Below are 27323 nucleotides of genomic sequence, written 5' to 3' on the forward strand. Positions count from 1 at the left end.
AGGGAAAAAAACAACAACAACGACATTCCCGCGAATTGTTTGAGCGAACTTAAGTATTCCCACAGCGTATCCCTTTATTCGTGTTATAGCTGTTTTTGATTTTATTCCCCTCACCTACGTGCTATGTTCAGTTTAACGCTGACCAGCCTCGGCTATACCATTTTCGACAGGCCTTCTGGAAGCATCAAAAGCAGGCTCAGTTGAATTACAACCAAAGTTCTCATCCGAGAACGAGGAAATACTCACCCAAACCAAGTGCCGGACACAAAAGCAAATCTGTGAACGATGCGAAGGCGGAATTTGAGGACGCGCGGAAGCACAGATCACCAATACACTGGCGCGGAAGTGCGCTAGCTGGCGCCATCAGTGAAGTAATGAAATCCAAGCACAAAGCCACAATTATGGGTAATATGCGCTCTAGCGTCTCGTGCTCGTTTAGTATAACTGATGTTCGTTGGGGTAGCTTGGTTAGTTTATTTCCTTTCCTTCCTCCGTGGTTTATTAAGCGCAACAAATTAATAAGGATAGATGGGTAGATGGATGTGGCTGTACCCTTTAGATTGGGCGGCGGCTAGCGCCACCTAGCCGTAATATTTAGTGAACTAATCATTAGATTTATCTTTTTTCCCCCTTTAAATAGTGAGGTTGAGGATTCGTACTTTGCAGTGAAGGGTTTAATTTTCACTCGTGCCTTCAGTTTAGCCACCAATCAGATAACCTCCTTCTAGTTAAGTCTACCCGCTTAAAGTCTATTTTGCCCTCCTTGTGCCTAAACACCAGTGCTTTGAAAAACTCTGCGCCATCATCCTGAACTATAGGGTGAAGCCCTTTACACAACATTATCAAGTGTTCGGCAGTTTCTTCTTCCTCTCCACACGCACTGCATACTGTGTCTACCCCTTCGTATTTCGCCCGATATGTCTTGGTTCGCAATGTATACTCCCATCCTGGCCTCAAACAGTAGAGAACTACCCCGAGTATTATCATAGATCCTTTCCTTGGCAATTTTCTGCTTGAAAGGTCGATAGATCTCTAGTGCGGACTTCTTAATAGTGCCAATTCTCTACAAGTCAGTCTCCGTTTCCTTCACTTTTTTCTTAACTGATAGTTCTCTTTGGTTTGGCCAGCTGCTGTTTTCTAAGTATTTACCAGCCAATTTTCTGGTTCGCTTCCTCTATTTTGTATCAACCTTTTTCATGTACAAGTAGCTGAAAACCTTCCTAGCCCAACGCTCCTCCCCCATTTCTCTCAATCGCTTCTGAAATTTTATCTTGCTGCTAGCTTCCCTGCCCTCAAATAATGTACATCCCATATCACCTTGTGATCCCCGATTTGGTATATTCCCGTGAGCTCCTAAAGCAAGCTTACTATTCTACGTTGCTTAATTTCTAATCTTGCTTGAACTTCTGATCTCATGCACAAGACCGCATTGCCGAACGTCAGCCAAGGAGGTTTAAAAAAAACTTAAAAATTAAACCTCCTTGACGTCAGCCCAGGAACCATGACCTCTTTCTATATTCTTCTCCATAAGGATGGATGGGTGGATGGATGTAAGTGGCTGTACCCTTTAGATCGGGTGGCGGCTAACGCTATCTAGCCGTAATACTTAGTGAACTAACCATTAGATTGATCTTTTTTTTCCCCCTTTAAATAGTAAAGTTGGACAGGTACTTTGCAATGAGGGGCTTAATTTTCACTCGTGCCTTGACTTTAGCCACCAATCAGATAACCTCCTTCTAGTTAAGTCTACCCCAACGTTTTTAGATACTTGGTCTACCCGCTTAAAGTCTATTTGCCCTCCCTGTCCAGGATGGATGGATGGTTATGGCTGTACCCTTTAGATCGGGCGGTGGCTAGCGCCACCAAGCCGTGATACCAGATAGCCATTGACAGGCGACACCTGGCGGCGACATCAATAAGCGGCTCCGAGCATCCCAGTGGGACTGCGGACTGCGGTCCTTTCGGATTTTGGAGTTTTTTTTTTAATCGCTTCGATCGTAGTAACGATGTGTGGACGAGGAATGTGACCTCAGGCACGAAAAGGAAGGATGGAGTTGTCGCGCTGTAGGATCAGGCGCACCGGATGCAATGCCCTGAGAAGCTGTTAGTACCACGCTTTTCTCGTCGCTCGCGTGCGCTGCACGCCCAACCAAGGTCGCATTGCGTATGTCTCTTATCTCGCGCGAGTAGTGGGCCTCCCATTCCGGCCGCTGTCAAAAGCGCGCCGTCGTTACGGTTGGCGTGCTTGGAACAATCGGTGTGCACGATGCTTCTCACGGTGGCCGGAGATCTCGGTGATCCGCACGGAGTTATATATATAAGTAGCGGAGACGATGGATAGCATCTCGGGTGGGATGGGCTGCTCGCTCGACTCCATTGAAGCAGCGGCGGATTCGAGAACGATGTACTACGTACGCCGCCGTCACACGCGATGCGCGGCCCAAATATATCTGGGTCTAGCTGAGTGATTGTGAAAGAACTATAGTGCTCGCGCGGACCGCATCGTTTCTCCAGTCGACTCTTTCCGTACGCTTTGCGATAGCGTGTCACCTTTGCATACACGCTTTGACTCCGGAGCGGTGCTTAACTCGTGCGTATACACAGATCGATTTTTTTTCCCGATTTTCGCTCAGGTTTCTACTGCACCGTGGGCCTCATCTGGGCGGACGGTGACTGCGTTTTCATCACACCGTTGCAGCCGCCCAAGAATTCTTCGACCAGCCATCACCAAGTCCACTTCTGCCGACATCAGGTGCTCGGCTTGTTCAGGTGAGTCTGCCGACCACCTGAACGGACGCGAGACGAATAAGACCGTCCTCTATTCACACTGCTCGTATCTCGATCGCCGCGCGTGCTCGTTTTTTTTAATAATTTATGGGCCAGTTTTTGGTCCCTCAAGCCTCAGCAATTTTACGTCTCTTTCTTGTGTGTACCGATCGATATCTGAAATCGCATATCGATGACCGTTCGTGCGCGGACTTGCATATACCCGCAGGTTGTCGGGTATGGCTGAAACAGCCGACGTGAACGAAAAACAGTGCACGCTTCCTTCTCCGCGCGTGCATGCCGATGCCCGACTGAAGCAGTTGTGCGTCACGTATCCCGCCACGGCGGCTTTGCGGCAAGCGGGCTCAGCCACAGCACGACGTCGCGTGCAGTGAAGTATGCTTTAGGTTTCCAACGATCGCGAAACTTTGATAAACCGTGCCGCAGCGAGCGTTTCAGTTACTAGGCCTAAGCTGCGCTCTTTCACAAATTCCTTCGCTCTTTCACAAGTGCGAAGGAATTTAGATTCTTGAAATGTCCGTTCTCATGTGTATCTACACTCACTGAGCGCGAAAGGCGTCCCTTTCGTTGTTCGTCTTCTAATTAGGTGGCACCTCGCGAGATTGCCTAAGGCGTACCTGCTAATTGGCAGAATGTTTGCAATGCCTTCTTTTTCTTTTTTTCATTACTTATTAGTTGTAAAAAAAAGGAAGTGCCGTTGACCCTCCTTTAAATATGGCATCAGGTTTGTGATCCAGACTATCGATAAATTGAAGTAATTATTACTGAAAAGATTAATCTGGTCAATATCAGATTGGACAACAGCAGCGGGAAATTACCCACCTAAAGTTTTTTATGTTTTATAAGTGAAATTCTGTGTATGAAGGAAGCGCGACTAGCCAGCGAAATTCGTGGCAAACGAGTGCCAACTAATCCTTGAAAAAAAAAATACAAAGTTTTGGTTTCACTTCGGGGGGAACAAAGCTCCTGTTTAGTGGGAACTTGAAACTTCTTTTTGTTTTCATTAGTCGACGCTCGTTATTTTCCGCCACATTTCTTATGAACACATGGGTCATTTCACGTCTACTGTCTCAACTGTGGCACTCGCCAAAAAACTGTTTCTGTCAAGTACTTTGAGAAAATTACATAGCTATTGATTAGTTTTAAAGTCTTTTTCTAAAATATTTTGAGCAGCAAGAATTTTTTGGGGCCCGTGAATATTATTAAAAATTCATGAAATGGTGGAAAACCTGGTACTAAAAAAAATTCTCCATAAATCAACCATTGCACGCATTCTTTCAACACTTGTTTTCTTGTGTTGCTGGAGCATTGTGCTTTTATTATTGAACAGTTCCTTATGATACCTTCCAAGTTTTCAATCTTTAGTGTGCACACTAAATTGAGTAAATTGTAGTGTTTTCTAGAATTTTCCTACAAAATATGATTGTCAATAAGGTGTATAAATTACTTCTATCAAACCCTTCATAAAACATAGTATCTACAAATACTTTTGTTTTGCCTGACTGCAGCACATAGGTTCTAAAATAAAATCCTGAACTTGACAAAAACACCACTTTGGTCTATATTGGGACATCTGTAGCACACTTAGGTAGTAAGAGAAAAAAAACTGGAGAAAAGCGCATATGTTTGAGAATCATAGCGTTCCCAGAAAGTTTACTCAAAGTAAGTTTGGTTTGAGAAAAGAAAAAAGTTTGGAAGAGTTTAGTCTCACATCTGCATTGTTTTGCTATGGGGGCCATACGAGCCAACTGAATCTGCAAAATCATAACACGATTCATTATTGGGAGCATGTAGGCATATATACAATCCATTTGTGCCAATGAAAGGAATATTTAGGGCTTGTTTGTTTGGCACAACTCTAATGAACACCAGCAAATAGTGTAGCCAAGATAGTTATAGTGGATGTTAATTGTATAGTATCGTTATACACTCAGAACCCAGCCTTAGCCCGCGTTGTAGGGTTCCACTTTGCCAAACAAAGCTTTAGTTTCACACCCAGTGCCTCATTTTCGTGATGCATACTCATCTTTCTAAGAAAACCAAAGTATTTTACGACCTTCGGTTGCAGGTTTGGTCCCTGGTGCGTTATCCTTTGATGCGCATTCTTTCGATATTGTAATTATTACGATACACTTGAAGCAGTGAAATCAGCAGTAGCATTATATCTTCCTTGGTTTGACTGGTGTTTCTACATGTCCCACCTGGCCAAGCAGAGCTTTCATTTATTTATTACATACTGCAGTCCGTAGACCAAGCAGGAGGGGCACAAAAAGGGAGCATAGCGAAAAAAGCGAACAAGTTATACAGCAAGTTAGAATACACAAAGCTACTGAAATACAAGTCATACTAAATAGGATGCTTAGTTATACATATCTAGAAAAAAAAGCGAACAAACTTCTAGAAACAGTTTCAAGCACAAAAAGTGAAGCTACACAGTTGAAATAATAAGATGAGGTAATCTAGCATTGAAATATCAACAGTGTTGATTACACAAAAAGATGCATGTAGTTTTCAAAGTCGGGAATGCCACGTTCAGGAAAAACATTTGAAGGCAGCGCATTCCATTCGCTAATGGTTCTCGGAAAGAAGGAATGTTTGAAAAGGTTAGTACGTGCAAAGTAAGGTGTCAGATCATGATTGTGAGCATGCCTGGTTTTCCTGGAAGAAGAGGGAGAGATGTATTTACTGGGATCAATATTAAACTGATGATTACGAAGCAGGAAAAGAAACTTGAGTCGGGCGATAGTTCTACGCTGTTTCAAGAGCGGAATGTTGTTAGTAGCCATAAGTGATGAAGGAGAATCAAGATTGTGATAGGCATTATAGATGAATCTTACCGCTCTCCTCTGGACCATTTCAAGTTTATAAACGTCCTTTTTAAAGTACGGGTCCCAGGCTACGCATGCGTACTCTAGACGGGGTCGAATAAATGTATTATATGCAAGAAGTTTGATCTGAGTTGGCGCGTTTTTTAGTTTGTGTCTAAGAAACCCTAGTTTTCTAGAGGCGGAGGAACAAGCGTCGTCAATGTGGTTACTCCACGACAGTCGATTGGTAATATTGACTCCCAAGTATTTAAAATTACTCACTTCGATCAACGGATTATTATTTAAGGTGTAGCGTGATGCAAAAGGGGTAATTTTATTTGAGATACGCATATAGACCGATTTACTAATGTTTAACTCCATCGACCAGGCATGGCACCAATCGCAGAGAGAATTTAGGTTGTTCTGCAAGCATTCTTGGTCTCTTTCACTTTTAATTGGCTTGTAAAGAATGCAGTCATCTGCAAAAAGCTTTAAGCTTATGGCGGAGGTGTCAACTGATGAAACGATGTCATTGATAAAGATGAGAAACAAGACAGGGCCAAGGACACTGCCTTGTGGAACTCCCGAGGTTACAGGTAGAACCCCAGAGCAGCAGCCCTCGACCTGGACAAACTGTTTGCGGCTGGTAAGGTAGGAGCGGATCCAATTAATTACAGTAATGGGTAGGCCAATGTTTGAAAGTTTGGTGAGTAATTTACTGTGGCAAACACAGTCGAAAGCTTTTCTAAAATCTAAGAAGATGGCGTCTATTTGGTCGCCCTTATCAATTGCCATAGCGAAGTCGTGAATTGTGGTGACAAGTTGAGTGTTAGTCGAGAGGCCCTTCCTAAAACCATGCTGGAAAGGAGTCAAAATACTGTTTTCTTCAAGGAATGACATTATGTAATGCGCGATGATATGCTCAAGAAGTTTACAAGGACAGGAAGTTAATGAAATTGGCCGGTAGTTTTCAACATTTAGGCGATCACCTTTTTTAAATACCGGAATAACGCGTGCCGTTCGCCAATCATCGGGAAGAATTGAATTATGAAGCGAAAGACGAAAAATATGGGTGAAGACATGCGTGATAGGTTCGGCGTAACGTTGCAAAAATGCATTAGGTATGCCGTCGGGATCATCGGAAGATTTAGTCTTAACATTCAGTAACAGTGAAAGGACACCTTCAACAGTTATGAAATCGGCAGATATAGTAGACAGAGAAATAATGTTTGTGTTAGCATGATCTCCCTGAGTGAATACTGAGTGAAAATACTGATTGAATTGGTTTGCAATTTTGACTGGATCGTTAACAATACAACCATTTACTGATATCTCGGTTGGTGTTTTGTGCGCATCGCTCAAGTACCGCCAGAATCTATCCGGGTTAGTTTTCAAAAAGTTAGGAAGCGAGTGGTTGAAGTATCTTGCCTTAGCTTCGCTTAGCCGAGTTGCAAGCTGGGCCTTCAACGAGATAAGTCTGCAGGGTATTTTTTTCTTTTTTCTAGCTCGTTTTAGCTTGCGGTGCAAATGTATAATATCTCTAGTAATCCATGGGTTATTTCGGTTTTTCCTAACCCGTTTGCTTGGCACAAACTTATCAGTGCAGTAATGTATCGCAGTTTTTATTTGGTTCCAGGCTATCGACACATCATCAGAAAGATTATCACATAAGAACCACAGATAATCCAAAATGGCCTGGTCATCCGCCTTCGAGTAATCCTTAATGACATGTCTGGTCTCTTGTCGGTGTGCTTTGTTTTCACCAATACCGAAGGATAAAAATACTGCTTTATGGTCGGAAATGCCATCTTCAATAGAGACCGTGTATTTGCATACATTAGAATTTAAAAAGACTAGGTCGAGTGTAGAACGGGTGTTTCCAGCCTCTCTGGTGCACTCATTAACAATCTGCACAAGATCGCACATCAAGGCAATGTCAGCGAGAGGGTTTAACGTCGTTACATCAGAGCCAGAGTATGGAACGCGCCAGTCAACATTGGGCAAGTTAAAATCACCTGCGAGAATCAGACGATCATTTTTAAACGTGAACATGTGGTCATATAGTCTAGACAGATATTCGTGTGTTGAAGAGGGTGGTCTGTAGATGGCACATACGGTGAAGTAATGGCCCCAGCAGCTTACCTTAAGGAATAAACTTTCGTGCTCATGAATTTGTTGAAGGGGCCGAGCACTAATACAATCTTTGAGAACTATTGCTACACCACCACCTCTTGATGGCCGGTCACGTCTGAAGATTTGATATCTCGGAGGAATTAGTACTGAATCATTTATACCTTCGTGCAGCCAGGTTTCTGTGATTATTGTAATGTGAGGGTCGTAGGTGAGTAGAAGGTACTCGAGCTTGTCAACTTTATTTGATAGGCTTTGCGCGTTTACGTTAAGCACTCTCAAACTTTTGGACGCACACTGTCGAGCGGGTCAATCAGAACCTGTAGCTTGCGGGTTAAGGGCTACACGCACATTTTTGGCTTCATCCCAGACAAAAAGTTTGCCATCAATTTTGATTTTGTCGTGAATAAGTGTAACCCGTTTCCTGCTATTGCGTTCAGCTTTTGCACTTTCCCAAAGCAGGCGGCGCTTGCGCAGCGTGCACTGGCTATAATCATTTTGCACATAAATATTGGAGCCCTTTAATTTATTTGAATTCTTTAAGACTTCTTGTTTCTCCTGATAATCTTGAAAGTAAGCTATGACAGGCCTACGACTACCTTGGCGGCCAAGACGGTGAATGCGGGCTATGGACTTGCACTTCACTCCCAATGTTTTCTCGAATATATCGGTTACAACAGCAGTTCGAAGACAGGTGTCATTTTCATTTGTGTTTTCGAGAACACCATGAATGACAAGGTTTGCCCGGCGGCTTCGGTCTTCGAGATCAGTTAACTTAGAGCTCTGCCATGACAGCACAGTTTTAAAGGAAGCTGCAGTGGATTCAAGAGCTGCAACTTCCGGTGATTTATCTTTAAATTCCTGTAGTTTGGCTTCAATTGCTTGAAATCGCAAGTCCATGTCGCACATCATTTGTTCGTTTATCGATTTTAAGAGCAGTATTTCAGCCTTCATATCTGCTTGGCCCTGAAGAATACTGTGTAATAAATCAGCGTTCGTGGGTCCTGGGTTTGTCTCAACGTCACCACAGAGTAACATTTTGCATGCACAATAGCACTCATATGCAATACTTAAACAGGTGCTTGGGCACTCACACCCGCTGTGGTGCCCGGTTTTGGCAGACACCAAAGTTTTTTACGGGCAGGTTAGGTGGCTCAGCTGTTATAAAAAAGCAGCACTGTCAGCATTCGTCACTATTGATTTTTAAATAGGCTGACAGTTTGCTTTCAAGGGTCATTAGTGAGAGTCTTACAAATAAGTCTGATGAAAAAAAAGACAGTGCTTTTTGCTACGTAAAGTGAGCATACACGCTTTCTCAGTACTTATCCTAATGTGTTTTCCCTTTGCAGCCCACAATCGTTGTTACTTACTGTGCTCTAGTTTTTTTCCAAGGTTTGCAATAGCCATGTTTTTAGTAACATGTCTGACGTTCTTGGTAATAGAGACTTTCTTGCTGGTTCTCCTATTTCATTTTTGAGAATTGTCTAGTTGTCGTCTACTGAGATTCTCCTAAAGCTTGCTTTAAAGTTTTGAACTTTACTATTTTGATGCCTTGTAGTTGGTCTTATCACACAGACTGATGATCCTGAGTAAAACTTCCTTTGCACCTAGTTGGTACATAGCATTTTAGTTGAAAACTTTAGCGCACACCAAGATGGATCACAAATAATAGCAGAGACGAGCACTGGCACTCCTTGCACTAGCAGAGACGAGCACAACTGCTTTAGTCTTCTTGAAACAACGCATATAAATGCCACAACCACAGACCTTTCATGTGTATGTGTATAAGGATGCAATATATACATAAAAACTGAGATTTATAACGCGCGGCATTGTATATAATAAAAGAGTTCCTGCTTGGCTACCGGCTGCTGCATACTTCTTGTTGGCCGGCGCTTCAGCGCCGTGCCCTGTGTTCTCCGTGCATCGTGTCTGCCACACAATACTGCAATAATGATGTAAATGAAAAATGGTCTCGCAATAAATTTAGTGTTAAGAATAAACCTTTATAACCAATTTTTGGATATACGAACTTATTTTCATGTAAGATGCAAGTTTGTTATGATGAGGTTTGATTGTATATATATATGATGTAGCACTAAAGTCTTATCCACAAAATTGTTCGCTTGAAGATGTATTAACTGTGACAAATAGCTTTGGTCAATTTTTGTTTGCTTTCTTCCACTAGCGCGCACTGTGAACACGGAGTAAGTTATGAATTCCTACTATAGATGAAGCTGTTTGTTTGCAGATCATCACACTCATTTTTCTGCTGATTGCAGGCCCTTGTATGCTGTTCGCAGTAGCATGCTGGGTGGGATAATGCACACCATGTGAAAGCAAGGTGCACAATATTTTCGAAAGAAATGTCGATGTATAGACACGTGTAGTGCTCAAGCAAAGCGGAACAAGAACACAAAATCTGTGCAATAGATTACATGTTAAGGCCGCTTTCTCTGTGTACAGTCAAAACACGCTGTCAGTGTGTTTGTTTACCTGCGTTGTACCATTCATGCCTTATTCAAGAAAACTACAACATGATTAAAGAAATGAGCTGAAGAAGGCAGTGCAGCATTGCACAGGACATGCAGTTTGTGGATTTGATGTAGGATGCATGTTTATAGTAGCAGTGGGAAATACAGCGGAGATACAGCAGTGGAGACAGTGGAGATACAGCAGATGCAGCAGTAGAAATACAGTGGCTGTGCAGGGTTCTCAGAAGTTGGAGAATTTCATTTTTTCTGCAATGAACACTTTCCTGTAACAGATTGGAAGCACACACCACTAAAGAACAGCAGTTAAGCTTTGTGAAGTGATGTGCCTTGTGCAGCTTCCATCCAGATGAGTTTTGAGGTGCACAAAGCTTCAACATTGTCGATTTGTAGTAGTACAGTAAAATTCACTGATCATTCGAGGTTGGATCATGAAAGGAACAGCCGCATTTTTTTTGTATTGGAAAGCTTCTTCGGGGAGGGGGGGGGGAGACAACGCTAGCCGCTGTTGTCAGAGTAGCAAGCATTATAAGCATCCCTATTTTGTTTCATTTGATTGAAATGTCTGTTAGTATATAAAAATTTGTGTACTTCTTGCTCTATGCGCTTAGTTTCACTTTGAAACAACTTAATGACTTTGCTTTAGCTGCTTAACTTGAGAGCACTTAGTAAAACACTTCATGAGTCGTAGTGGCTTTTGCTAGTCACTTTAGTAATTGATGATGGTCCCTGCTCTGTTTGCCGACGAGCCAGCTGGTCGCCATCTAATCATAATAACTTCAATAAGAAGCAGATGTTGCAAATACTGCTGTAAAGTTCAACCCTGCCTGTAAATGTATTACGGGTTTTGCAATAAAGGATCACTGGACAGGTGTATGCCACCAAGAACTTGTGTAGCCCAGAAACATCGCAGACATACGATACACATGCACAAAGGGCAGCTATTCTCACTATTGCCCTATAAAGCTATATTCACCCTATGGTGCTATACACTACATACGTACTAAATACAGATTAATTGCATTCTTTCCTAAATAGATTTCATTCCATTATTCACTTTAATGCAATAGGTCTTCATCACGGTGTCTACGAATCTTGAAAACCTGGAAAAGTCAGAGAATTTGGACCCTTTTGGATGAAAAAGTCAGGAAATTTCTGAAAAATTTGTCCAGGTCATGGAAATTGACAGCAGTTGTGTGCAGCCGTCACAAAAATAAGCATTACCATTGATCAAAGCTTACAAAGTCGCTCTTCCAACTGCAGCTACAGTGAGCTGCTAGAAAAGGTGTGAAAAAAAAAAGACAGTGCATAACTATTGCTTTTTAGTGTAAATGCAAAAGTATACACTGACCCATACAACACAAAGTTTACTGGCGTTTTGGAACCCAATATGGCAGAGAGCCCTGTTCACAATAAAAACCATAAGAAAGGCACAGTGTACCTAAGTACGCCTAAATATGTGACGTAAGCAGCAAGAGTATACTGCCAGAAGGGTCCCATCACTCCTTTTTAGTGTATGTACAGTCATCTGTATCTGGTTTCCAAGTGCAGGCATGATGCAAGCTTCTTTTAAATGCGGAGCATTTTATAGTCAAGCTACTCACAAATTCGGTGTTGGCGGTGGTGTCTACATCCTACTGCGCATGCTTGCGTCTCGCGTCTCGTGCTGCATGCTCGTGCCAACTGTCGCTCCCCCCTCTTCTCTCGCCTTGCAAGGCTGACGGAGGCAGCGTCTGCTAGTAAAAGCCGACTGCTAGCGCTGCACAACCGTTCCCTGACCACTACGTATATCCAGGCACTAGATAGGGTGTTCGGAATTCAATCAAAGGCGTCTTTACTTGGCTTTTGCTTCACTTTACGCTTTTCTTGGCTCAAGTAGATGTGATGGAAGCAACAGTATCTTCAACCAGTAGTGGGGCACAACCCACTACTGTGTCCCACCACTCGTTGAAGGCAACACTTCTCCTTCATTCAATAAATATGAATAATAAAGACGAAATAACAATAAAGCATTCCCAAACCATACCCAATTATGCAACATTCACGTGATACCCCCATTACTCTGCGACGCATTTACTCGAGTCCCCCCAGTGGGAAGATGTGTTTTTTTTTTTTGGCCAGAACATATGTGTTTGACCAGTCTATTTGGTGGTCTGTGGATTCCACGTGTTCAGCGATGGCAGTCAAGGTCACGTGCTATTTTGGGGCATCAATTTGTGTCGTATAACTCTTTTCTTGAAATCACCAGTTTCATCTATGTAGTGGTTATCACAATTGTGGCAGCCTATCGCGTAAACAATACCAAGGAAATCTCTGCTCTGCAACTTGTCTTTCACATTGGCTAAAGCATAGCTTAGCGTCCATGTCGGTACATGCACTATTTTGATGTGTATTGCTTCTACATATTTTTACGCCTGGGAGTCCAGACCGAACGTCATTGCCTCTGCAAAAGGCAACTAGTGTCAAGGCCAGCGAGCGAACCCCTCTGGCGCCATCACCTCAATGACGTTATCTAGCCCGGCGGCGCTGGTGTGTCTTGTGCAACGCATGGCAAGAAACATTGCACTTCCTCTGTGACTGGCCGGCATAGTTTTAAGCATGCTTGCCTACAAATATCTTGGCTTGTCGCTCTCACGCACATACCCACAAACGTGAGCTGTAACCAGCAGAATAACAAGATTATCTTAAGCAGGTCGAGTCAGTCTAGCTTACGATTCCCACCGGCATGTGTTCTATAGCTACGCATTTGACCAATATTCAACTGCCAGCAAACAACTGCCATACTTACCATTCTAATTACAATTTTAAAGCCTTCCAGTAAGAAAATGACGAAAAGTCAGAGGCACTTCATTTGACTTACCAAAAGAAGTATGTTATTCAAATGAGGGACATTTTAGCTACATCTTATATCGGCAACGAAAATGGCAAGCAGATCCGGCCGTAGAATTGAAATGAACCGTCAGCTAAAACACACATTACAACTTGTTTCACTAAACACTGATGTGAAATATGTGGAAAACAGAATGCAAACTGTTACTTGACTCATGATAACAGCTACAGTAATGCATACAAAACAGCTGAACACGCCAAGCGATGACTGCCGGCCTGCTAGTCGAGCCACTGCACATATTTTGCAAGGGGAGGAAAATTAAGTTTTATGGCCGCTGAATGAAAAACACGGTTGTGCAAGTTCCGACATGCGTGACATTGTACTGTGTCACCACTTACCCGAAAGCCAAGGAAGTCCTGAAGGTGATGCAAGCTGGCGTGTGCACTAATGAGTGCTGCCGCTTTGCTCGCGTGTCGCACCCGTTAATGTATCAGTCACAGTTGTGCGAGCTTGTTCCTGCAAGTGATCGTCAAACAAGCGCCTTGGCTTCAAAAGAATATTCCACACGCATGTACAGCCGGTCATTTTTTTTTTTAACCTAACCGCGTGCTGATTGCCAAGTCTATGAGAGCCTTATTAACCGAGCACAGCGGCGAAATTATATAACGACAATAGTGCATGCAAGCTATTAACAGTCTTCAGCTGTGGTCTCCTAGGCTGTTCTAGGATCTCTGGACTACGAGAGATCGTGAATAGGGAATTAATGACTCGGCGGTCGGCGGTCGGCGCTCGCACGTTCAGGGGAAAAAATTGACATGTGTCATGACGTTTGGGCATTTTGGCACTTTCTCGACATGACCTTCTCAGAATCGTTGAGGTGAACGTTGAATGCATCTCTATATAGTTCCTAACCGATGTCTTGAACTACACGTTATGAACTTGTTTCGCAGATAAAGCTATGTTGGAATTGTTTAAAAATACTAATGAGCTACAAGCGAGCACATTTGAGGTGCAATTCATCCCTTTTTAAAATGTCTGCTTACTTCTCTTAGTCCAAGACATATATAACCATTTGTATACCCGTTTGGAAAAGTCTTTAAGGTTTTGTTTTTTGGGATGTCTCGTGGATTTTCATCTTCTGTCTAAATTATATTACGTTCACATGAAATACTTTGTAGATATCCTTCGGATGTTTCAGAGAGGATACAAAACTGACGTAAAGAACAACCGAAATGCAACCACCCTAGGTCGTCCCTTAGATGACCGGCTGTGTACGTTTGCGTTCGGCTCTAATTCAAATGTCCATAGGAGTTTTGTGGCCCATTGGATATTCAAATGTCCATTGGAGTTTTGTGGCCCATTGGATATTAGAGGAAATGTGCAAACGGGATAATTTGTATAAGAAAACTAAAAAAGCAATCATTTAACAAGAATTTAAGTGCCCGATACAAGAGCTTCTGCAATACCCTTAACTGCAAACTTAAAACTGCTAAAAAATTTTATTTTGAACAAATAATCGTACAGGCATCTAACAATAAAAAGAAATGGGAGATTGTCATCATGTTTTTGAATAGGAACTCTAGGCAAGACAAAGTACATCAAATTCTTATTGATGGAGTTGAATGGGATTTCCTTCTGACGTAGCTGAGGCTTTCAGTAACCTCTTTTTCCCTGAAAATTCTAATTCTCCTATAGAAGCCATCAGCACTACTCGCCTATTTCGCTCATTTTTTTTATTTGCTACAACACCGGATGAAATAATTGCTGTCATTCATAATCTAAAAACGATAAGTGCTGGTATAGATGAGATCCATCCTACTAACATAAAATCTATTGTGCATTTAATATCAGACATATTTTTATTCATTGTTAATTTGTTGTTTAAGAATGGTGTATTCCTTTATGGACTGAAGTGTGGCAAAGTAATACCTGTATTTGAAAAAGGCGACAAATCATCATTAAAAAACTACCAACCCATTTGTATTTTGCCATTCTTCAGTAAAGTTATTGAAAAACTGATTGGAGCATGACTAACTTTCTAAGTTTAATCCTATCTTCTTCTGAGATTAGTTTCCGCCATGGCTACTCAATAGAGATGGGGCTTATTTATCTTACTGATCAGCTAAAAAAATTGATATACAAAGGATATTTAGTGGCCTCAGTATGCATCGATTTAACAAAAGCATTTGACAGCATAAATTATAATATTCTGTTCACTAAACTGGAGTCTATTGGCATTTGCAGCCGTGCTCTTTTACGACTAATAAGCTACTTATATGAAAGAGGTCAAGTTGTTTTGATTTACAACGTTCACTTCCGACAGCGAACTACTAACATTGGCGTGCCCCAAGGCTCCATTTTGAGGCCACTTTAGTTTTTGATTTATATTAATGATTTACTTAATTGTCTATCTTCATCCCAATGCATTTTATACGGCTATGATTCTATCATATTGCCGAGCGGGTTTCTTATTTTCACTTTTGTTTGACTCGGTTTTCGCCCATAAAGCCTGGGTTAGGAATGCTCAGCGCATTGCGCATTATTGTTCAAAAACATTCGCGATCCTTGTAGATTGTTTAGTTAAGATTGCCCACTAGACGCGAACACTTGAGATTATTCCAGAGCTTGCGCGAAGACCATTGATAAGGCTGGAATATTCGATGACACATGTATAAATACCGCCTCACTTCGCCGCTTGTCATTTGATCGCCAGCCGATGTTTTGTTAGCTACTATCAGTGCCCATGAGTTGCTGTAATCTGACTTCAGTTTCCTGGCCACAACATCGGCCGAAGAAAAAGTTTTCATCTGAACATCGAGTGTGCTCTTTTCATTCCTGTCATGACCCCGTGACATCTGGTGGAAGTGGTGCTTCTTTGTTTGTGACGTGCCGTTGTGGCCGTTGGATATACTAGGTTCCAAGGCGGCCTAAGAAAGACATCCACACTCTTTAAAGATTAGGAAGGAACTGCCCGACCCTTTTTTTTTTTATTTCACGTTCCTCGAGCGCCCACGAGCTTGACGCTGATCTACTTCGTTTTCCTCGCGCAAAGGTGCTAGGCACGCACCGAGCGTCGCTTGCTATCGCTCGTCACATGCCCTAGTTTGGAAACTAGTTGTTCTGACTTCACACGCAAGACACTAAGACAGACATAACTAAACTAATTTAGACAGTCCTATCTGTATATATTTACAAAAGTCAACAAAACATTGCCGATCCACTTTCAGGCACACAAAACTATATACACTCATCAACAACTATTCACACTGCACGGAACCCATGTACACTTTAGTCCGAAGCATTGGGATGCTCCATGTGAGCAATGGGGCTCAGATATGGTCTTAATTTTTCAACATGTACAATGTCACTTCCTATACTAGGTTCCAAGGTGGCCTAAGAAAGACATCCACACTCTTTAAAGATTAGGAAGGAACTGCCCGACCCTTTTTTTTTTTTATTTCACGTTCCTCGAGCGCCCACGAGCTTGACGCTGATCTACTTCGTTTTCCTCGCGCAAAGGTGCTAGGCACGCACCGAGCGTCGCTTGCTATCGCTCGTCACATGCCCTAGTTTGGAAACTAGTTGTTCTGACTTCACACGCAAGACACTAAGACAGACATAACTAAACTAATTTAGACAGTCCTATCTGTATATATTTACAAAAGTCAACAAAACATTGTCGATCCACTTTCGGGCACACAAAACTATATACACTCATCAACAACTATTCACACTGCACGGAACCCATGTACACTTTAGTCCGAAGCATTGGGATGCTCCATGTGAGCAATGGGGCTCAGATATGGTCTTAATTTTTCAACATGTACAATGTCACTTCCTATGTTGTACGCGAGTTCGATCTCGTAGTTCACGGGAGACAGTTTGTTCACTATCTTGTGAGGTCCTGTGTACGATGTAGTTGTATTGACACCGGACGTTGGAGCCAAGAGGAGCACCAGTTGTCCTTTTTCAAACACAACGTCCTTGTGGTCCTTGTCAAAGTTCCGCTTCTGTTTTTCTTGAGCTTGCCGGATGTGCGTTACTGCGAGCTCCCTGGCTTTTTGTAGGCTTCACGCTCTACCGGGAGATAGTTTGAATCTTATTTGAGCTCTTCAAGCTCCCGGCGGCTGTATACAACGTCTAATGGTAGCACCGTATCCCTGCCGTAGACCAGGAAGAAGGGAGTTTGGCGAACCATGTCTTGGTACCCAATGTTGTAACAGAATGCAATATAAGGAAGGACATCGGCCCATTTTTCTCCCCCAGCGGTAGTCATGGCAATCACCTGTTTGATTGTCCTATTGGCTTTTTCGCACAAGCTGTTTACTGCAGGGTGATATGCGGTACTGGCAGCATGTCAGATGCCACGATGTTTGAGGTACGCTTCAGTAGAGCGCACCATTCTTTGAGTAACGCGGCTTGTGGTAATTGTGGCTGGGCATCCGTGCTTTAATATAACCCGTCGTTCGACAAACTACTGGACGGTTTCGGCCTCTATGTTGCGGAATGGTTTTGCTTCCACGAACTTTGTGAGGTAATCAATAGCTACAATGATGTACTTGTAACCTCTTGGAGTTTTGAATGGCCCTATTATATCCATCCCAACTGTGTGAAATGGGCTGTGGACTTCTATTTGCTGTAATAGACCGTAAGGCACCAATGTCGACATCTTCGTCCTCTGACAAAGGTCACAGCGACGCACGTACCGTCTGACATCTGTATAGAGCTTTGGCCAGTAATACTTAGACCTAAGGGCATCGAATGTTCGCCTGATGCTCATGTGGCAACCGTATCGTCCTTCATGTATTTCACAGAGTGCCTCAGCTTGTCGTTGTGCAGGAAGGCAAAGGAGAAATCGACTGCTGACTGGGCCTTGGTCTCTTTTATACAACACATCGTTATGCGTAATGAACTTTTTTTGCACGCATTTCTGTTGCTTTTTTGTGCCCAGTGCACCCCTAAGCATATCCAGGACTTTAGCGCAAAATGCATCCTGACGCTGCTCCCCATCCATGTTGTCACAGAATCGCAGTATTGGATATGATACTGCAAGAATTGGTTCAGCATCATCAACAATGGGGGATTCCTGGAAAGACAATCTGGCACACTGTGCAGAATTGCTGATTTATAGATGACATAAAAGTCAAATTGCTGCAGAATCAGTGACCAACGAAGAAGGCGTTGGTTTCCTTTCTTGTAGCGCAAGACCCTGAACAGTGTATGGTGGTCGCTGACAACTTGAAATTTTCAGTCAATCAGGTATGGTCGTAGCTCTTCCAATGCCCATTTTACTGCAAGAGCTTCCAGTTCTGTCGAATAATAATTAAACTCTGCGTCTTTGAGAGATCAACTCAAGTATAGCACGGGACAATATCGTCGCTCTTGGTCCTATTGCAGTAATAGTACTCGGCTGCTGACCTATTGCAGTCGGATCCTATTGCAGTAAGGTACTCGGCTGCTGACCCGCAGGGCGCGGGTTCGAATCCAGGCTGCGGCGGCTGCATTTCCGATGGAGGCGGAAATGTTGTAGGCCCGTGTGCTCAGATTTGGGTGCACGTTAAAAGAACCCCAGGTGGTCTAAATTTCCGGAGCCCTCCACTACGGCGTCTCTCATAATCATATAGTGGTTTTGGGACGTTAAACCCCACATATCAATCAATCAATGAAAGTGTGTGAATATATGTGCCGAACATCAACATATGCAGATACTTTTTTTCCTAAAACTATTCACGAATGGAACGGCCTTCCAGAAAACATTGTGACCGCCCCTTCCACAGCATTTCCTTCCCTTTCAAAGGAGTATGTGGTCACATAACGATATTGTATGCTGTGATTTAGGTGTTTTTGATTTGTTTTTAATTTTTAAGTGCCGTGCAATTCAACTTGTCCCCACTGATTTAAATGTACTTTGAATTTGTAAACCCCCCTACAACAATGCTCCCAGGGGCGCTGTAGGTATATGTATAAATAAATGTATAAATAAAAAAGCCGAGCCGAGATGCATCTGTGTGTACTTGGACACCAAATTCTGGTTTTTAAGAGAATAGCTTTAGGATAGGCGGCTGGCACAACGCACGCTTTAGTGTCTCAAATGACACTTGCTGATCTTCTTCCCAAGAAAAAGTAGCGTTTTTCTTTAGGAGTCATCGAAGAGGTGCTGGAATAACGCTGTAATTCGGGATAAACTTCCTGAAGTACGAAGTGAGCCCGATAAATGATTGTGGTTCCTGTACATTTCGAAGAGGCTGAAAAGCCTGAACGGCTGCCACTTTCGATGGGTCGGGAGATACACCGTCTTTTGTGACAACGTGCCCGAGGTAATTGATGGCAGTACAAAAAAGAAACACTTCTGTGGCTTGAACTTCAAGGCTCCTATTTCGAACCCTGTAAATATGTTCTGAAGGTTCGAAACGTGTTCTTCAAACGTCCGGCTGAAGACTATGCAGTCATCCATATACACAAGGGCATTGTCGTATTTAATACTGTCAATGATCGTATCCATGGCTCGCTGACATGTGAATTGGGCATCTTTAAGGCCAAATAGTATCCAGAGGAATCCGTAAAGACCCCACGGCTTGACGAAGGTAGTCTTCTGTACGTCATCTGGATGCATGGCGATCTGATAAAATCCAGACACCAAGTCCATGACAGAAAAGTACTTGTTTCCGGTGAGTGCCTGCAGCGCATATCTTCAATTCTTGAGAAAGGGTACACAATGTCCTCAGTAATGGCGTGGAGACGTCAATAATCAATGCACATGCGCGTCGTCTCGTTTTTCTTTGCTACAAGGACAAGAGGACTACGAGAAGGTCACACTATATTGCCACGTTCCATTTCCCAAGTTTTTGTTATCGTTCCGAAACACCACACGATTTTCGGTGCATACCGCGCCTGCAGGTTTTGAGAAGGTTCTGGACTGTAGTAGATCATTTCGATAAGATCACGCCCACTGTGCGAACGGTACAGATTGTTCTGGAACCTACACCACCGCCAGCGATAACGCTAGAACATTCGACGGCAAGGGTATAAATGCCGACGCGCTTCGCCGCTAGTCAGTTGTTGATCGAAGGCCGACGCTGCGTTCGCCGCTATCAGTCCGAGACTGCTATCTGTGCAAGACTGCTGCTGTAATTAGACTTTCCCTTTACCGGACACATTGTCGCCCAAATAAACAGTTAAATCCCAACACGAAGTTTCCTGTCTTCGGCCACGTCACGACCCCGTGACATCTGGTGGAGGTGCTGCTTCTTTCATGTACCGGACGCCCCCGTCAAGCCGTGAACCAAGCCCCTGTCGCGGAGAAGACACCGACGCCAACCAAGAGCAGCGAACGAGCCGCCGACAGCAAGGTCTCCCACCGGAGTACAGCCTTCTACAAGACAAGGCACGGAAGACCAAGGCCATGACCTCAACTGCAGCGACAATGACAACCGGAGCGTCCCAGCCCGCGATCGTCATTCATCAACCCAGGGAACTACCAACGTTTCATGGCTCATCGTTTGAAGACCCGGAAACCTGGCTAGAAACATACGACCGTGTGACCGCCCTCAACCACTGGGACAACGAAGAAAAGCCCCGTCATGTGTACTTCTACCTGGGAGACACCGCAAGGACCTGGCTAGAGAATCGGGAGTCCAGGCTTGGAACATGGGATGTCTTCTGCGGCTCATTTCTGCAAACGTTCGCGAGCGTCGCTTGCAATGAGCGACGCTCGCGAGCTCTACTCGAGACCCGGGTTCAGCTACCAAATGAAAAGGTTGGAGTTTTCACAGAGGAGATGACCCGCCTATTCCGTCACGCTGACCCAGACATGCCTGAGGAAAAGAAAGTTCGTTTCCTCATGCGAGGGGTCAAACAGGAGCTCTTCGCGGGACTAATGAGGAATCCACCGAACACCGTCCAAGAATTTGTATCCGAGGCGACCACCATCGAAAAAACGCTGGACATGCGCACCAGACAGTATAATCGTCGCCTGACTCCAGAATGCGCTGCTGCTCAAGCCAGTACTCCGACGACCTGCGTGAAACGATCGGAGCGATCGTGCGGGAAGAGCTGCGCAAACTGTTGCCTTCGGCGCAGCCTCAAGTGGATTCGATCGCCGACATTGTGCGAGAAGAAGTCCGGCAATCGCTTCGAATTCCCGAAACACCGCCGCCCGAGCCAGAAACTGAGCTACGCCGCTGCAGTGCGCCACAACGCTCCTCCCCGTCCATGCCAGAACGCCGCCCCATCGCACTTCCGTCGCCAGATGCCACCGCCGCCACCACCCCCACCGACGTCCTACCGTTCCCCAGCGGGCCAGCGCAGTGCACCGAGGAAAACCGACGTTTGGCGTGCACCTGACAACCGCCCGCTCTGCTACCACTGCGGCGAGGCCGGGCACACATACCGCCGTTGCCAGTACCGACAGATGGGACTGCGTGGCTTCGCCGTCAATGCACCGCGTCTGCAGCCAGGAGATCGGCCACGTGACATCGCCGACTACCTGGCAGGAACTCAATGGACACCACGAAGTCCTTCCCGTTCGCCGTCGCACAGCCGCCGCATGTCACCGCACCTCCGGCACTACTCTGGCCCAACGCTGGGCCGGTCTCCTAGCCCGTATCCGGGAAACTAAGGGCAGCAACCGATGGAGGTGCGGTTGCTGTGCGACAAACTACCGAAGATCCTCTGACGACGCCGCCGCCGCGACGGAGCTTTTTGAACACAACACCAACCAGGCAAAGCCCTGAAGGCAAAAGCGCACTTACCGAAGGTGGCCGGACGACGCAGCATGGAAGCAGCGGAACAAGCCGACGCAGCCCTGACCCGACGCCACGTCCTAACTCTAATGCGAGACGGCGAACTAGCGACCTCGACGTTCTTATCGACGTCCACAGTGTGACGGCTCTCGTCGATACTGGAGCCGACTATTCTGTTATCAGTGGGTCGTTCGCCGCAAAGTTAAAGAAAGTTAGGACAGCTTGGAAAGGCCCTGAAATACGCACAGCCGGAGGTCATCTCGTAACGCCTGCAGGAATCTGCACAGCGAGAGTCACCATTAACGGCCGTATTTATCCTACAGACTTCGTAGTCCTACAGCGTTGCTCGAGAGATGTCATCCTTGGCATGGACTTCTTATGCCTCCAAGGTGCTGTCATCAACCTAAAAACAAGGTCGATAACGTTATCCACAGAAGAAGCACTACCGCCGCGCACGTCGTCAGGACACCATGCCTTGAATGTGCTGGAAGAACAAGTCACCATTCCGCCTCGCTCAAGCGTCATTATTTCAGTCGGCGCTCCTAAATCACCTGACTTGGAAAGCGTCGTTGAAGGCAGTCAGCATCTGTTGGTCACCCGAAATATTTGCGTCGCAAGAGGAATTGCAGAGCTGCGGGGAGGCAAAGCAACGGTTATGCTCACGAATTTCAGCAATGAGTACAAACATGTGAACAAAGGAACAACGGTCGCATACATCGAAGAAATTGTCGAAGCCACCAGTGCTTTCGCCCTCGCCGATTCTGCGGAACCTGCTCAGAGGAACCAAGCCCCTCCCATAGCTTTCGACGTCAGTCCCAGACTTTCGAACGATATGCAAGAACAGCTCAAGGCCCTGCTCCTGCAATACGAAGATTGCTTTTCGTCGTCATCGAAAATTCGGCAGACCCCAATCATGAAACATCGCATCATAACCGAAGAAAATGCCAGACCACTCCGTCAGAGTCCGTACAGGGTTTCGACGTGAGAACATGAGGCCATGAAGAGACAAGTTGATGAAATGCTGCGAGATGACATTATCCAGCCGTCCAAGAGTCCGTGGGCATCCCCCGTGGTGTTAGTGAAGAAAAAGGATGGGACTCTACGTTTCTGCGTCGATTATCGCCGCCTGAACAAAATCACAAGAAAGGACGTGTATCCTCTCCCACGAATAGACGACGCACTTGATCGGCTCCATAACGCCAAGTACTTCTCGTCAATGGACCTCAAGACTGGCTATTGGCAAATCGAAGTCGACGAAAGAGACCAAGAGAAGACGGCGTTTATAACACCGGACGGCCTCTTCGAGTTTAAGGTGATGCCCTTCGGTCTTAGCTCAGCGACTGCAACTTTTCAATGCGTTATGGATACAGTACTGGCAGGGTTGAAGTGGCAGACTTGCCTTGTGTACTTGGACGACGTCGTCGTGTTTTCCTCGAGTTTTGACGCCCATCTTCGGCGCCTTGAAGCTGTACTTCAAGCCATCGAGATGTCCGGGCTCACACTGAAGCCAGAAAAGTGCAGATTCACGTACGAGGAGCTCTTGTTTCTGGGGCACGTTATTAGCAAGTATGGAGTTCGTCCCGATCCACGGAAAACAGCCGCCATCGCTGACTTCCCGCCTCCCACTGACATGAAGGCGGTGCGCTGATTTCTGGGCCTGTGCGCCTATTATAGGCGGTTCGTGAAAAACTTCGCCCGCATCGCCGATCCTCTCACTAACCTTACCAAGGCCGACGCGGAGTTCAAGTGGGAAACGCCACAGGAACACGCTTTCCAGGAGCTTGAACATCGCCTCCAGACGCCTCCGTTACTTGCCCATTTTGACGAATTCGCCGAGACAGAAATACATACTGACGCAAGCAGCGTAGGTCTTGGCGCCGTTCTTGTGCAGAGGGCTGACAGACTTGAAAGGGTTATTAGTTACGCCAGCCGATCGCTATCCAAAGCAGAAGCAAATTATTCCACAACAGAAAAGGAGTGCCTCGCCATCATCTGGGCTACGTCGAAATTTCGCCCCTATCTCTACGGCAGGCCCTTCAAAGTTGTGAGCGACCACCACGCCTTGTGTTGGCTAGCCACCTGGAAGGACACTTCAGGTCGCCTCGCACGATGGAGCCTGAGACTTCAAGAATATGACATTACTGTCATTTACAAGTCCGGCAAAAAACACTCCGACGCTGACTGTCTCTCTCGTGCGCCTGTCGACCAACCGCTACCCGACGACCCGGATGGCGACTACTTCTTGGGAACGATAACTACTGACGACTTCGCTGAACGACAGCGGGCCGACCCGGAACTTAAGGCCCTAATAGAATACCTCGAAGGCAGGACCGCCGAAGTCCCGAAGGTATTCAAGCGCGCACTTGCGTCGTTCTTTCTACGAAACGGTCTTCTACGAAAGAAAAACTTTTCACCACTTCGAGCTAAGTACCTCCTTGTGGTGCCTTCAGCTCTGCGACCAGAACTCCTGCAGGCCCTGCACGACGATCCGACGGCAGGGCACCTCGGTGTTTCCCGCACGCTCGCGAGAATACAAGAAAGGTACTACTGGCCACGTCTTACCACCGACGTCACTCGTTATGTGAGGACATGCCGGGACTGTCAGCGACGCAAGACACCGCCGACAAGGCCAGCGGGACTTCTGCAGCCAATTGATCCACCTTGCCGACCTTTCCAGCAGATTGGTATGGACCTACTGGGGCCGTTCCCGACGTCGGCTTTCGGGAACAAGTGGATCGTGGTAGCTACCGACTACCTCACCCGCTACGCCGAGACAAAAGCCCTGCCAAAAGGCAGTGCATCCGAGGTAGCTAAGTTCTTCGTCGAAAATATCGTCCTACGTCACGGCGCCTCGGAGGTCCTTATCACCGACAGAGGAACGGCATTCACTGCCGACTTAACTCAAGCGATCTTGGCATACAGCCACACAAACCACCGCCGGACGACAGCGTACCACCCACAGACCAACGGCCTCACCGAGCGACTTAACAAGACAATCGCCGACATGCTGTCAATGTACGTCGATGTCGAACACAAGACGTGGGACGCCATTCTTCCGTATGTGACCTTCGCATACAACACGGCGGTGCAGGAGACGACGCAGATATCTCCATACAAATTGGTCTACGGAAGGAGCCCGGCAACGACGCTCGATGCCTTGTTACCTAACGTCACCGACGAAGAAAACCTCGATGTGAGGGAGTACCTTCAACGCGCCGAAGAAGCCCGACAACTTGCGCGTTTCCGTATCAAGAATCAACAGACGACCGACAGCCACCGTTACAACCTTCGATGACGCTTCGTGGAATACCAGCCCGGTGAACGTGTTTGGGTGTGGACGCCGATACGCCGACGTGGACTAAGTGAAAAGCTTCTGCGACGGTACTTCGGACCGTACAAGGTGGTTCGACGTCTCGGCCCACTTGATTACGAGGTTGTCCCCGACGGCATCACGAACTCTCAACGACGCCGATCGCGACCTGAAGTCGTTCATGTCGCGCGCCTCAAGCCGTTTCATGCACGTTAACAAACTGAAACAGTGTTTTTTGTATTATTGTTGTATTGTAATTTATTCATTGTACTTTCTTGCATTATTATTGTACCTTCATGTTTAGTTAAAGCATCGGGACGATGCCTTTTTTCAGAGGGGGGCAATGCCACGTTCCATTTCCCAAGTTTTTGTTATCGTTCCGAAACACCACACGATTCTCGGTGCATACCGCGCCTGCAGGTTTTGAGAAGGTTCCGGATTGTAGTAGATCATTTCGATAAGATCACGCCCACTGTGCGAACGGTACAGATTGTTCTGGAACCTACGCCACCGCCAGCGATAACGCTAGAACATTCGACGGCAAGGGTATAAATGCCGACGCGCTTCGCCGCTTGTCAGTTGTTGATCGAAGGCCGACGCTGCGTTCGCCGCTATCAGTCCGAGACTGCTATCTGTGCAAGACTGCTGCTGTAATTAGACTTTCCTTTTACCGGGCACAGGTTCGCCCAAATAAACAGTTAAATCCCAACACGAAGTTTCCTGTCTTCGGCCACGTCACGACCCCATGACAATATTGGCATCAATGAGCTCTTTGATCATACTTTCGACGAGATCACGCTGTGCTGGTGACAATCTGCGAGGACCTTGCGATATTGTCTTTGCGTTTCCAGTTGGAATGTAATGTGGCTCAACTGTGCAGGAGCCTACTTCTGTACTTGACTGTGCAAAGCAAATCGAATGTTGCACCAACAAATCCTCCACGACCTGCAGCTCATTGGAAGATAACATTGTTCCAATGTTAAAGCTGATGTCCCCTATTGCGATTGAACGGTGCTGCAGATCGACGACCAAATGAGCTGGCGGCGCATCAAGGTCCACAGGAGGAGGAAGGCATCAAATTTGGAAGATCTCTTGGCAGTCCTCTGCAGAAAGTTCAATATTGTCGATTCTGCTTTCTTCAATGAGGCCAATTATCATCTGATGTGGAAGCAAGATGGCTTGAGAAGAGTAGTTCGTGATCAAAACCTTCGTTGTATTTTGCAATGCAGCTGTTACCATGGGCTTCAATATGACTGAATAGCGGTCGTACAAGAGCTTTGTCCCGGTGATGACCATTAAATGATTTTTGACTTCCGACACGCCATGCCAGGCCACAGGAACTAACTTCCGCGATAAAGCTGGCAGTGGTTGCTTCATAACCAGGTAGACCTTGCGTAACCTTTGGGGGACCAATACCACAAAGCTCTTCAAGCCACAGTCGATGACGTCTCTTGAAGCCCGCAAGAAGTCATCGTTTGCTCCTACCAACGTAGGAACGAAGGCCTTATGCTTAATTCGAGTTTGTCAACTATTGGTGCTGTAATCAAGCTTTTGACAGCTCCAGAATCCAAGATGGCTTTAATCGTTTGTCCGTTGATGGCGACAGGAACCGAATAAATACCCGCTTCAAAAACACATGACACCTGCTCGAAACACTGGCCACAGCTCGCGGGCATCGGCGTCACCAGCTGTTCGTTTTCCCGCTGTTGTGATCTGGAAGATTTGAAATCTTCCTGCCACTTCGGAAATTCTACAGTTAGCGGTAGATGACACTGTGACAATATGGCCACTTCTGGAGCAGTTCAAGCACAATTTACGAACTCTTGGGGCATTTTCTTGCGACCTTACAAAACACGTCGCGGAATGAGTCGATTGCCGCGATGGTGATGGCTTCGCGTTCGTGTCCTTTCCTTTTAGCACCTTTCTCTGAGCTACTTCATCATCTGAGAAACTGCTAGAATCTATGCTGTCTGCCAATTGACGATGGAGCATAGGCTTCCGAGCTGAACGCTTTGCCATATTATGGCATTTGGCGGACGGCGTTATGGATGGCGTTTTGCGTTTTTTTGCAGCTAAAATTTGAATGCGTTCCTCTGAATCCCTGATCTGGTCAAAGCGCGAAAAGGAGCTTATCATATCGTCTAGCCACTTAAATGTTTTATCAGAAAAGTGCTTCTTTGCCTTGGGTGACAGAGAAGCCATGATAACTTGGCACTTTTTCTGTTG

General features: G+C 45.6%; 2 protein-coding genes across 9 annotated transcripts in view; one reads left to right on the forward strand and one right to left on the reverse strand.

The window, feature by feature from the left end:
• Positions 1-27323, reverse strand: part of LOC119173506 (uncharacterized) — a 157198-nt gene that overhangs the window by 8521 nt on the left and 121354 nt on the right. The window contains exon 6 of one of the 7 annotated variants that reach the window (XM_075865048.1): positions 12114-13562. The exons of the other annotated variants lie outside the window; for them this stretch is intronic. Coding sequence (XP_075721163.1) covers positions 13537-13562 — 26 coding nt within the window. The 3' untranslated portion in view covers positions 12114-13536. Of the gene's footprint in view, positions 1-12113; positions 13563-27323 lie in introns of those variants that run through there. 7 annotated transcript variants of the gene reach the window in all.
• Positions 1907-27323, forward strand: part of LOC119173507 (WD repeat and coiled-coil-containing protein) — a 299780-nt gene continuing 274363 nt past the window's right edge. For both annotated transcript variants that reach the window (XM_037424303.2, XM_075896540.1), the window contains exons 1-2: positions 1907-2103; positions 2634-2769. In XM_037424303.2, coding sequence (XP_037280200.1) covers positions 2049-2103; positions 2634-2769 — 191 coding nt within the window. In that variant the 5' untranslated portion in view covers positions 1907-2048. The remainder of the gene's footprint in view (positions 2104-2633; positions 2770-27323) is intronic.

The sequence above is a fragment of the Rhipicephalus microplus genome, chromosome 5 (assembly GCF_043290135.1).
Source record: "Rhipicephalus microplus isolate Deutch F79 chromosome 5, USDA_Rmic, whole genome shotgun sequence".
Classification (NCBI taxonomy): domain Eukaryota; kingdom Metazoa; phylum Arthropoda; class Arachnida; order Ixodida; family Ixodidae; genus Rhipicephalus; species Rhipicephalus microplus.